We start from the raw sequence: 12,614 nt of genomic DNA, 5'->3' as shown, positions 1-12,614 counted from the left end.
ATGGCACTTTCTGTGATACTCTTTGGACTAATACCTCCTTCTGGAATCTTCCCAAGAAAGTTCGGCTATCTGGAGGGCAGGTGTCCTCTGCTGCCCAGAGCTACGAACCGAGCAGGGCGAGTCTACAAGCCCCTTGGTGTGCTCGGCCCAGCAGTCGGGAGGACGTGACTTCCCAGAGTTCAGGAAAATGACTTGGGCACCAGCCTGGGTCACGATAATGCAAATGAAAATCAGCTGATGGAGAGTTAACTTGTCTCCTAGTGACCGAAGAATACGAGTCCTTGAGAGTCTCAGTTAAGAAGGACTCTCTGCTGCCCTAGTGGCACAGTGGGCTAAGCCGCCACCCGTAATGCCAGTCTCCCACGTCAGAGCGCCAGTGTGAATCCCAGCTCTGCAGCTTCCAATCCAGCTCCCTGTAACGTACCTGGGAAAGCAGATGGTGATGATCTGAGTGCTTGGGCCCCACCACCCATTTGGGAGACCAGAATGAGAGTTTCTGGCTCCTGGCTTCAGCCTCTCTGGCTGTTGTGGCCATTTGGGGAATGAAACATCAGGTAGAAGCGTGTGCTTTCTCTCTCTCTCTCTCTCTCTCTCTCACTCTCTCTTGCCTCTTGCTCTCTATTTGTCACTCTGCCTTTTAAGTAAATAAATAAATCTTCAAAGATCTTCCATCCATTGGTTCACTCCCCAAATGGCTGCAAAAGCCAGGAGCCAGGAGCTTCCTCCAGGTCTCCCACGTGGTACAGAGGCCCAAGGACATGGGCCATCTACTGCTACAGCGCCAGTCCCAGTGCCCCCAGCTCCAGATGCCCCTGCATCTGCCACCTGCCCTGGAAGTAGAGGAACCACTCAGTAGCCGAGAGGCACCCTGTGGCTCTCTCCCCCAGGGTCTTCTCCGGCCGGCGGCTCTGCCCTCTCCCAGCCAGGCTGATCACTAGAGTGCAGCTCTGGGAAGCCTTCTGGTGCTGGGTATCCATTTCTTTTCCTATACTCCCCCCCCGCCCCAGTGCACCACAGCCTGCAGTGTCCCGGGCAGTGGCCAAAATATTCTGCCTCACGCACAGTCCTTCTCCTGAGAGAAGATCGTGGGTGTCAGAAGCCAGGTCTGTGAGTGGGTGGAAGAGCCTGGCTCTCCCTAGCAACACCTCACTGCTATTTTCTGGGATGACGAGATAAAGAAGGGACCTGACCTTCGATTAACACATACCATGTAAAAGGCACGGCTTCATTTAATTTGTTTTTCTTCCTCTCTTCCTTTCTCTCTTAGGTTTGTTTGTTTGTTTATTTGAAAGAGTTACAGGGAGGGAGGAGGAGGGAGAGAATCTTCCAGCTACTGGCTCACCCGCCAGATGGCCACATTGGCTGGGCTGGGCCAGACCTAAGCTAGGAGAGCCAGGAGCTTCTTCCAGGTCTCCTGCAAGGGTAGCAAGGGCCCACATACTTGGACTATCTTCCACTGCTTTTCCCAGGCCATTAGCAGAGAGCTGTATCAGAAGTGGAGCCGATGGGACTTGAAGCTTCGCCCATATTGGATGCTGGCATCATAGGCAGAGGCGTTACCTGCTACGCCGAAACACAGGCTCCTATTGAATTTCTGAAAACCAGCCAGGAAGTAACAGGTCAGGAAGAAGAGACTCAGAGGCACATGACCCGATCAGCTCCCCCAGCTATGAGGAGGTCTCCCATGCACGCTGCAATGGCCAACCAGAGTCGCTTTTCCAAACTACCTGTGGGTGCTTCCCCTCAAGTACCACCACACCCTGCAGGTGCTCTCTGTAGGATGTGGGGTGCACCCCACAGAGTATCAGCAAACTGATGAGGAGAGGAGGAGGCTGATGTCCAGAGAGGACCTGGGGCGGCGCCTGGGAAAATGAGCAACTGGGAAAACCCCCAGGGAAGGAAAGTAGAAGAATTCCAAGGATTGGGCCAAGGGCAGCAGAGCTGCGGACCAGAGCAGAGAGAGAGTGGGTAGGAGGGTGCAAGGGGCTGGGCCCAGGGCAGGCTGCCTCATCCCCAGGGAAGAGGGAAGTGGGGGGGGGGGTGGCTACAGGGTTTGCAGAAGGTGGGGGGGGCACTTGTGGGAGAAACTGTCTACCACACTCAGAACCGACAGGCGCAGCTGGGGGAGGGGGAGCGCTTGGTCAGGCGCTCTGAGACCTTGTCCTGGCCGGTGGCCTCAGACGAGTCACACGGGCTCCCCATGACTTGCTTTCTTTCTCTCTGAAACAGGCATAAAAATAACCTTCTCTGATTGAATCAGCTCATGTGGAAGTGGTTTACGAGCTCTGCAACCGTGCACGGGTCACACAGAAGGAGTGTTAGCTAAGCGATGAGTCCCTTGCTCATTATCATTCAGAATCTCAGCCACTCAGCCTGCTGTGTCTGATTAACGGGGCAGCATTGGAGGCCCAGGGAGATTCTGCAGATTAGGGCTGGCACAGAGCAAGCCCTCGGCGATGGTCCCCTCCCCACCCCAAGCCTTTCCGCCCTGATGTTTCATACTCTCAATACTTTCAGCTACACACACTGAGAACACCTCCCATGCATCAGCCTGCCCTTTGAAAAACCCAGCTCTCATGCCCTTTTTTTTTTTTTTTAAAGGCAGAGAGACAGAGAGAGATCTTCCATCTGCTGGTTGACTCCCTTAAATGGCTGCAGCAGCTGGAACTGAGCCAGGCTGAAGCCAGGAGCCTGAAACTCAAGTCAGTGCTCTCATGCAGGTGGCAGGGACCCGGGTGATGGCAGGCCGTCACCTGCTGCCTCTCAGGGCGCGCATTAACAGGAAGCTGGATTGGAAGTGGAGTCCGGACTGAGTCCGGCACTCTGGTACGGGAAGCGCCCTATCAGATCCCAAGGGGCTTTCTCCGAAACGAGTTTTTGGTGAAAAGTTCACTCCTACAAGAATCTATGTAATATGTAAGTACAGTGGGAGAGATAATAATAAAACAAACCGCACACTGAAATTCATGAAAAATATCACCCGTGCTGGCCAAGCTCCTAGTGGTGCTTCCCCTTCGCTCTCCTAGCCTCAAATTTGTATTCATCTTTCTCTAACTTTTTTAAAAAAATATTTATTTATTTATTTATTTATTCATTTGGAGGGTAGAGGGTTAGAGAGGCAGGGCGCGAGATCTTCCCTCTGTTGGTTCACTCCCCAAATGACTGCAACAACCAGGGCGGGCCAGGCTGAATCTAAGAACCAGGATCTCTAACTGGGTCTCCTGGGAGGATGGCAGGGACCCAAGCACTTGGGCATCACCAGCTGCATTCCCAGGAGCATTAGTGGGACGCTGGACTGAGCGTGGAGTAGCCAGGACTGAAGTCAGAACTCCCCTGTGGGCTGCCAGTGCCTTTCCATGCGCTGCTTAACCCGCTGCACCACAAGGCCTGCGCCTTCTCTACCTTTTTAAATAACGCTTTCCCGCATGTACATTATCCCTAAGCAATACATGCGTTCTCCCCGACTCCGAAGCTTTATACAGGGCCTCGTGCTGTCAGCATCCTTGTAGCACTTGTTCTTTGTCCCTGTGTTGATGGGAGCTGCAGCCATAGCTCATTCACTTTTATGCCTGTATGAGTGGACTGCAAAAAAATTCATGGAAGCTGCAATGAAAATTTATTTTGGTGCAAAAAATGGTGAAATCCATGCATTGTTTTCACAGCATGTATTTCCTATGAACTTTGTGAAGAGCCCTCTTAGGGTGCTCCCTTGTGGGAATGGACCACAATTGACTTTATCCATCCCATGGTGAACGGACATTTCCAGCTTACAATGATCATAAACCATGCAACGTGTAGGGGCTGGGTCATGGGGCACACAGGCCTTTATTTACCAGCTAAGGCCAGACTGTTTCAAGTAGTTGCTCCAGTTGATACTCTCACCAACATACAAAAATTCTCCTTGGGGGCCGGTGCCATGGCATAGCAGGTAAAGCTGCCACTTGTAATGCTAGCATCCCATATGGGTACTGATTCGAGTCCTGGCTGCTCTGTTTCCAATCCAGCTCCCTGCTAATGTGCCTGGGAAAGCAGCAGAAAATGGCCCAAGTGCTTGGGCCCCTGCATCTGCATGGGAGACCTGGAGGAAGCTCCTGGCTCCCAGCTTTGGCCTGGCCCAGCCCCAACCATCATGGCCATTTGGGGAGTGAACCAGCAGGTAGATCTCTCTCTCTTTCCCTCTCTCTCCCTCCCTCCCTCCCTCTAAATCTGCCTTTCAGATGAATAAACTCTTTTTTTAAAAAAGATTTATTTATTTATTTGAAAGTCAGAGTTACACAAAGAGAGAAGGAGAGGCAGAGAGGGAGAGAGAGAGAGAGGTTTTCCATCTGTTGGTTCACTCCCCAATAGGCCACAACAGCCAGAACTGCGCCGATCCGAAGCCAGGAGCTTCTTCCGGGTCTCCCATGGGGGTGCAGGGGTCTAAGGACTTGGGCCATCTTCTACTGCTTTCCCAGGCTACAGCAGAGAGCTGGATGGGAAGTGGAGCAGCCAGGATGCAAACCGGCGCCTGTATGGAATGCCGGCACTGCAGGTGGTGGCCTTACCCGCTATGTCATAGTGCTGGTCCCAGATGAATAAACTCTTTAAAAAAATTCTCCTTGAGATGGGTGTTGTAGTACAGTGGTTTAAGTCACAGCTTGGGACGCCCACATCCCCTGTTAGAGTGCCTGGTTTGAGTCCTGGCTACCCCACACTTCTCTGATCCAGCTTCCTGCTAATGTAGCTGGGAGATAATGGATGTTGGCCCAAGTGCTTGGGTCCTTGACACCCACATGGGAGACTTGGATGGAGTTCCTGGCTCTTGGCTGTTGTGGGCATTTGGGAATGAACCAGAGAATGGAAAAATCTATTGGTTGCACTCACTTGCTCTCTCTTTCATCAAATATAAATAAATAAAAAGAAAATTCCCCTAGCTCCACATCCTTGTCACTTCTTGGTATTGTCTGATTGTGTCTGAAACTCCTGCCAGTGTAGGGGTCACAGAATCGCATCTCGTTTTGACCTTGTCTTGCACTGGCCTCACTTCTGAGGAGCTGAGCATCTTTCCACATGGTTGTGATCCTCTTGTATTTCTTCCTCCCTGCAACGCCGGCTCACACCATATCCCCACTGTGAAGGTTACACTGCCCCCCTCGTCCCAGTGATGTGCAGCTCTTCACAGACCCGGGACACCATGTCGTGGCCAGCTGTGTGTGCCACAGTCATCCTCTTCCGGGCTCTGGCTTGTCCTGTCGTGCTCCATGTCATGCTTTTGATGCATACAAGATCTTTTCTTTTCTTTTCTTTTCTTTTTTTTGACAGGCAGACTGGACAGTGAGAGAGAGAGACGACAGAGAGAAAGGTCTTCCTTTTGCCATTGGTTCACCCTCCAATGGCTGCCGCGGCCAGCGCGCTGCGGCCGGCGCACCGCTCTGATCCGAAGCCAGGAGCCAGGTGCTTCTCCTGGTCTCCCATGGGGTTGCAGGGCCCAAGCACTTGGGCCATCCTCCACTGCACTCCCGGGCCACAGCAGAGATCTGGCCTGGAAGAGGGGCAACTGGGACAGAATCCGGCGCCCCAACCTGGACTAGAACCCGGTGTGCCGGCGCTGCAAGGTGGAGGATTAGCCTAGTGAGCCGCAGCGCTGGCCGCATACAAGATCTTAAATGTAGTGCAGCTCACTTCAATTTTTCCCTTCTCATTCTGGAGTCTCAAGAAATGACTTCCCCCACCTCAGCCTGAGGTCTTATGCACAATGTCCTGGATGTCCTCGTAAAGGTTAAGAAACCCCAATGTCTTTCTCACACTGCTCTACTGGCTGAGCTTCTCCCTCTCCCCACTAAGTGGTTCTAGAAACCGGAGACTATTTCTCTTCTGCCCAGTCCAAGACTCTGTGAAGTGCATCCCGGGATCCTCAGCGGCGTGAGCCCCTAGGGGGCGCCTTTGCACCAGACCTGGTGCTCGCGGCCTTGGCTGCTTCCCGGGCTCTGTGCCCAGCTCCTGCCTAGGGCACCTTCTGCTCCCTGTGGGGGTGCTGGAGCAGCACCTCTGCAGTGGGGCCCCAAACTCACGTGGGAGGGGGCCCCCTCTTCTGCTCCTGCTCTTCTGGTCCTTCTTGGAAATGTCTGCTTACTGGAAACGTCTTCATTATTTCTCATCTTTTTTGGGGACACCCCTTAGCAACATTATTTTTAAAATTTTATTTCTTTATCTGAAAGGCAGAGTTTACAGAGGGAGGAGGGAGAGAGATGAGAGAGATCTTCTGTCTGCTGGCTCACTTTCCAAATGGCCACAACAGCTGTGGCTGAGCCAATCTGAAGCCAGCAGCCAGGAGCTTCTTCTGGGTCTCTCATGTGGGTGCAGGGGCCTAAGCAATTGAGCCATCCTCTACTGCTTTTCCCGGTGCGTTAGCAGGGAGCTGGATCAGAAGCGGAGCAGCTGGGACTTGAACTAGTGCATATATAGGATGCTGGTGTCACAGGTGCCGGGCGGCGTCACCCCATTCACCGCAACGCTGGACCCGTGACATTCTTTTAAGGGATCAGATACTTCTAAGGTGAAACCTACCCCAAACCACGTTGGCATGCAGTGACATAACCACAGGCTCCCCAGGGATCAGAGGAGCAGGTGTTCAGCTTAGTAGACAAGACGCCCTGTCCCCCATCTAAATGTCTGGGTTCTATTCCAGCTCCTACAGGTCCTGGATTGTGTTCCCAGATCCAGCCCGGCCTGGTCATGACCTCTGAGTGAACCAGCAGATGGGAGCTCTGTGGGTGTGTCTGTCTCTATCTCTTTGCCTCTCAAATAAATAAAAATTAAAACAAAACACCAACACAAAGCCGAACATTAAGGAACCACAGAAGGTCTAAGAGGGGAGGGCATAACACCGGCGGCCTGTCTGAATATTGGATGTTGCCTCACCTTCTTCAGCTCTACCAACTACCAGCTGGCTGAGTCGTTTTTCCCTACTTTGGCTCTCGTATCTGTAATGCTGGGCCATTCATCACTGTCCCACGGCCTCTGCAAGGCTGAAATGGACAGCACAGGTAAAGGTCACAAAGCCTGGAATGTTACAGGGACTCACAAGTATTAGTTTCTGTTTGTCTTACCCTGAGTCCCCCAGGAAACAGAGCACGAGGCCAAACTCGGGCCGTGATGCTTTTCTGACTGGCTTCATCCAGGCAAGCAAGAGTTGAGGAAAAAGAGAAGAGAGGTGGGGAGCGGTGGGGGCTGGGAGAGGCAAACCTGCCTGGATGGGGCTCCTCAGCTGGCCATAGCAGCTTCCAGGCCCTTACAGGACTTCTCCAGGGAGCCTGGGGTGTGCGTGACCTGCCCGTGCCTTCCCATGGCCCCTGACTCAATAGTCAAATCCTTGCCTGGAAGTACTGAGCCCTCTGCCTTGTGAGCTATTACCGAGACACCTGTGGGGGCTTCTGGGGAAGCCCAGGCCTCTCTGGGCATGGCTGGCTCAGGACGGGGCACTGAGCTGATGTCTATGATGGAGCCACACCATACCTCGGGCCTCTCCATGGGGGAGGCGCAGGCAACCAGTGGTGTTAGCTAGGGCCCTGGCCTCAGGGACAGCCCCAGCTGCTGTTGGGAGTGCTCTGGTCTGGAAGCAGGGCGAGGCTGCGCCCTGGCCTGGGATAGGGAAGGCAGGTGGGCTGAGCTAGGCTGGTGATAAATGAACTGGATCTGAGACGCCTCCCCCTGCCTCCTGTTCAGGTGAGCTCTGCTTCCCAGCACGTGTAGCCCCGGGCACAATTATGTTGGCTTGATAAAGGGGCAGAGCTGAAGGAAGCGTTCAGGCACTGTACAACTCCTGAACCTCATGAGCACAGGTGCAACTAGATTTTGTACTTTGCTGGGTGCTATGGAGAGTTGTTAGGTTAGCCCAGGGGTCAGCAAAAAAAAAAAAAAAAAAAGAAAAGAAAAGAAAAAGAAAAAACTTCTAGAAAGGGCCAGATGGCACGGTAGACTTTGCAGACCATAAACACCTTGGTCACAAGTTCCTTGTTTGTTTATACACCTTTCAAAATGAAAAAAAAAAAAAAAACCCTAATCTTGCAGGCTACACCAGCACAGGCTGGGAGGGCTATGGGTCAGACTCCCCTGCTCTAACAAGCTAAGGGCTTCACACACTAAAGGGTCGTTTTTGCTCAATGCCATTGTCCGGCACAGGCCAGCGGCTCCCTCTATGGGGTGACTCAGGTATCCAGGCCACCGTCTGCGCCATCCTGGTTACTATGAAAGAGGAGGAGGGAACTAAAGCTTGCACGAGGTCTTTGAAGGATCATAGTACTTCTGCCTGTTAGAATCCAAATGGCTCCAAGCCAACAGCGAAGGAGTGGGGGAAAGGTTGTTTTCCTATTTTTCTAGGAGGAGGAAAAGGCATAGCAAGACAGCGTTGTCACTTCTGCAGAATGCGCACAAGTTGACACGGTCCTGCTCTCACAGGCCTCTAGGATCTAGCTGGAGGTGGGGGACACAAATGTAAAGTTGTATAAATGCACACTTGCAAATGCAGTGTCAATGGTACCCCAAAATAGCAATAACTAAAAAACAGCCAACAGCTGACTGAGAGGTCACACACAGAGAGACCGGGCCAGGCCGCAGGGGCTGGACCACTCTTCACAGAGAGGGTTCAGGCGGAGGCAGTGGGGTGAGAGCTGTTTGCAGGTGAAGGAGACAGAATGAACGGCTGGTCACACTGGAGAAGGCACGGAGGTACAGAGTCGGCCTTGGGTCGACTACTACAGGCCCTGAGCAGGCTGGATGACGGCCAGGCAGGCAAGAAGCCTGCAGCTGTTGGGTCTGGGGCGGTTCCTGCGGAGGGAGCGGGGTGCAGTGGGACCCCGAGGAGGGCTCGACACAACAGTTCGGTGATGACTTCCTAGCAACTCACCCCCATGAGAGGTCTTTTGGTGCTGTAGCAACCGGAATGGCTCTATCAGACGTACTGTGGATGAAGATGGAAAGACTGGTTGGAATCAAATTGTGATGGTCTTTGAACACAAGGGGATTTGGGATCTCCATTATTTATCAACATCATTGATTTTCAGAGACAAAGTTCAGTGGCAACACCCACCAGTAAACACCCAATACTAAATAAATGCTTACATAGAAAAAATAGTGTATCCACACAATGGAATAGCCTGTGATCATTAAAATCACGCCTCTGTAGACTTTTCATGACATGGAATGCTAAGAGAAATAAATAGAAAACTATACAGAAAATTATGCAGAGTATAATATACCAACTTAGTAATGAAAAAAATTTTTAAATGTCAGGAGCAGAAGGACAAACATCAAGCAAGTGGTTATTTGGGGGTCAGCATTGTGGTGCAGCGGGTTAAGCCGCTATCTGTAGTGTTGGCATCCCATATGGGCACCGATTCAAGTCCAGGCTGCTCCTGCTTCCAATCCAGCTCCCTGCTTATGAGCCTGGGAAAAGCAACAGAAAAATGGCCCAAGTGTTTGGGCCTCTACACCCACATGGGAGACCTGGAAGAAGCTCCTGGCTTCGGCCTGGCACAGCCCCAGCCTTTGTGGTCATTTGGGGAGTGAACCAGCAGATGGAAGACCTCTTTATCTCTCTGTCCCTTCCTCCCTCTCTCTGTAACTCTGACTTGCAAATAAATAAAATAAAATAAATCGTTTTTAAAAAGTGCTTATTTTTTGAAAGACTAATTTTAACTGACAAAAAGTATGTGTTCATCAAGTACAGCATGTTGTTTTGAAATTTACATAATGAGTTGTTACCTCTGGATGGTAGCACTATCATTAGCTATCATTAAATTTTTTTATGCTTTGATCCTTTTTATAATGAATATAAAAGGCTATAGAAAGTTCATGTAAAATGTGTCTTACGAAAAATCTGTATGAATTTCCAAATTTTTACACAAAAATAAACTTATAATTCAGAAAGTTTGCACAAACTTTTTTGAAGGGCCCTGGAATTACTTCTGCAATGGATAAAATATAATAAATGTTAGTTCTCAAAAGCCAGGCTTAAGCTTGGTTCAGTGGCTGCTGTTGCTACCATTTTATGCTTTCTCTGCAGGTGCACTCCAGTCTCATTTTTGTAGGACCCAAGAACTGGGTGCCCATGTGATTCAGTTCATGGTGGCTGAGCACCAGCTCTCGGGAATGTCAGACTGCACCTGCCACGGAGCAAATGCACAGAAAGCCCTCCTCTCGGGTCTGCATTCCTGGATGCAGGTCTGCGAGTGCACCTGGGATTCTAGCAATTCCCGGAACACAGGTCCGTGCCACAGGAGCACCAACCCCAGGGGTGCGAGCAGGCCCAGAGCTGACTGCAGAGCTGTGGACACTGCGGATTCCACCTTGCATTTTGCTGGATGGGAAACCTGGGGCCCACAAAGAAGAAGGCACTTGCCCCGGGCCTCACAGTGAGTTGGTGCGAGTGGGGACTGAGCCCATGTCTCCCCGGGTCCTGTGCTATGTCATTTCCAGCCACAGGCCTCTCAACAACTGGCTTTCCAGGGTTCTGGTCAAATTCACTCTTTTTTTTTTTTTTGACAGGTAGAGTTATAGAAAGTGAGAGACAGAGAGAAAGGTCTTCCTTCCATTGGTTCACCCCCTAAATGGCCACAACAGCCAGCATGCTGCGCTGATCTGAAGCCAGGAGCCAGGTGCTTCTCCTGGTCTCCCATGCAGATGCAGGGCCCAAGCACTTGGGCCATCCTCCACTGCACTCCAGGGCCACAGCAGAGAGCTGGACTGGAAGAGGGGCAATCAGGACAGAATCCGGTGCCACAACCAGGACCAGAACCTGGGGTGCCAGCACCTCAGGTGGAGGATTAGCCTAGTGAGCCACGGCACTGGCCTAAATTCATTCTTTACTCTTCAGCATCTGCAAAGTCAAGTGTAGTCTGGGTTCAAGTTCGCAGATCCATTTCTATTTCTTGTCTGTTCTGTGGCTCCCTGGGTCTCTTTTATTTATTTATTTATTTTTTATTTTTTTGACAGGCAGAGTGGACAGTGAGAGAGAGAGACAGAGAGAAAGGTCTTCCTTTGCCGTTGGTTCACCCTCCAATGGCTGCCGCGGCCGGCGCGCTGCGACCGGCGCACCGCGTTGATCCGAAGCCAGGAGCCAGGTACTTATCCTGGTCTCTCATGGGGTGCAGGGCCCAAGCACTTGGGCCATCCTCTGCTGCACTCCCTGGCCACAGCAGAGAGCTGGCCTGGAAGAGGGGCAACCGGGACAGAATCCGGCGCCCCGACCGGGACTAGAACCCGGTGTGCCAGCGCCACAAGGCGGAGGATTAGCCTAGTGAGCCACGGCGCCGGCCCTCCCTGGGTCTCTTAAACTAAATTCTGTTCTCACTTAAATCCAATTTGGTATCCAAATGGTGAAAATAATCTCTGAAAACAGTCTGGTGGATCCTCAAAAAGTTAGATGCGTAGTCACTGTATGATCCAGCAATTCCACTCCTAGGCACCTGCCCAGGACAATTCCAGACCTATGTCCACACAAAAATGCAAACTCAAACATTCAGCTGCCTAATCCACAGTAGCCAGGAAGTAGAGACAAGCTGAGCACCCGTCAGCCGCCGAATGGATGAGCGCAACATGCTGTCTTTCTACAATGGCACATCGCTCGGCAGAGGGAAGGGACGCAGCTCTGACTCGTGCTACAACATGGACAGATGTCACCAGAAACCACTCATCGTACAATCCCACTCGTATGAAATGTCCAGAATCAGCAAATCCACGTGGGCAAAAAGCAGCTTCCAGAGGCTTGGGATGGGAGGCAGGGGGCGTGGTGGCGAGGTGAGCTATAAGGTACGTAAACTACATCTACATACACATAAAGGTCAAAGATAATTTCTGATCAAAGTTTCAGAAGAGCTATAGGCCGGTGCCATGGCTCACTAGGCTAATCCTCTGCCTGTAGCGCCAGCACACCAGGTTCTAGTCCTGGTTGGGGCGCCAGATTCTGTCCCGGTTGCTCCTCTTCTAGTCCAGCTCTCTGCTGTGGCCAGGGAGTGCAGTGGAGGATGGCCCAGGTGCTTGGGTCTCTGCACCCGCATGGGAAACTGGGAGGAGGCACCCAGCTCCTGGCTTCGGATCGGCGCAGCGCTGGCAGTTGCGGCCATTAAGGGAGTGAACCAATGGAAGGAAGACCTTTCTCTATTTCTCTCTCTGTCTATAACTCTACCTGTCAAAAACAAAACAAAACAAAACAAAACAAAACAAGGTGTGGTGGCTTTTTAAGGCCAGCCACTCTTTCTAAAAAAAGAAGAAGAAGAACTATAGAAAAGTGCTACAATACAGAACTCCCGAGCCTCACGGAGCGTTGCCAGGCCGGCCTTCTGCACTGGAAAGCAGAGCGTGGGGTAGGGCGGGCTCTGCCTTATGCCGCAGCTGCTTGGACACAGCTAAATCCCAGCTCCTCTACCGGCCACACCAAGGTCACGCCATTTACCCTCCATCAGCCCATTTCTTTCCCGTAGGATGAGAGGATCAAGTCTCTCTCATGAGAAATGGCACGTGCGGCGGCTCGTGTTCGACTCTGAGCTGCTGGTTTCCCTGTCTCCCCTCGAGCCACCTGGGCACTGGTGAGGACGCGTGCTCTCCCCAGCAGGGGCTAGAAGCTTTTCTGAGGGAGC

General features: G+C 51.8%; 1 protein-coding gene across 4 annotated transcripts in view; it reads right to left on the bottom strand.

Moving 5' to 3' along the window:
• The window catches only part of USP3 (ubiquitin specific peptidase 3), a 192,882-nt gene that overhangs the window by 144,430 nt on the left and 35,838 nt on the right, over nt 1-12,614 (bottom strand). For 3 of the 4 annotated variants that reach the window (XM_051821891.2, XM_051821889.2, XM_070054357.1), the window contains exons 2-3: nt 9,100-9,183; nt 8,885-8,938 (exon numbers count right to left, since the gene is read on the bottom strand). The exons of the other annotated variant lie outside the window; for it this stretch is intronic. In XM_051821891.2, the coding sequence (XP_051677851.2) occupies nt 8,885-8,938; nt 9,100-9,172 (127 nt within the window). In that variant the 5' untranslated portion in view covers nt 9,173-9,183. The remainder of the gene's footprint in view (nt 1-8,884; nt 8,939-9,099; nt 9,184-12,614) is intronic. 4 annotated transcript variants of the gene reach the window in all.

Source organism: Oryctolagus cuniculus, chromosome 12 (genome assembly GCF_964237555.1).
Source record: "Oryctolagus cuniculus chromosome 12, mOryCun1.1, whole genome shotgun sequence".
In the NCBI taxonomy this organism is placed as follows: Eukaryota; Metazoa; Chordata; class Mammalia; order Lagomorpha; family Leporidae; genus Oryctolagus; species Oryctolagus cuniculus.
Note: the sequence above shows the minus strand (reverse complement) of the source record. Positions and strands in the feature narration are given on the sequence as shown.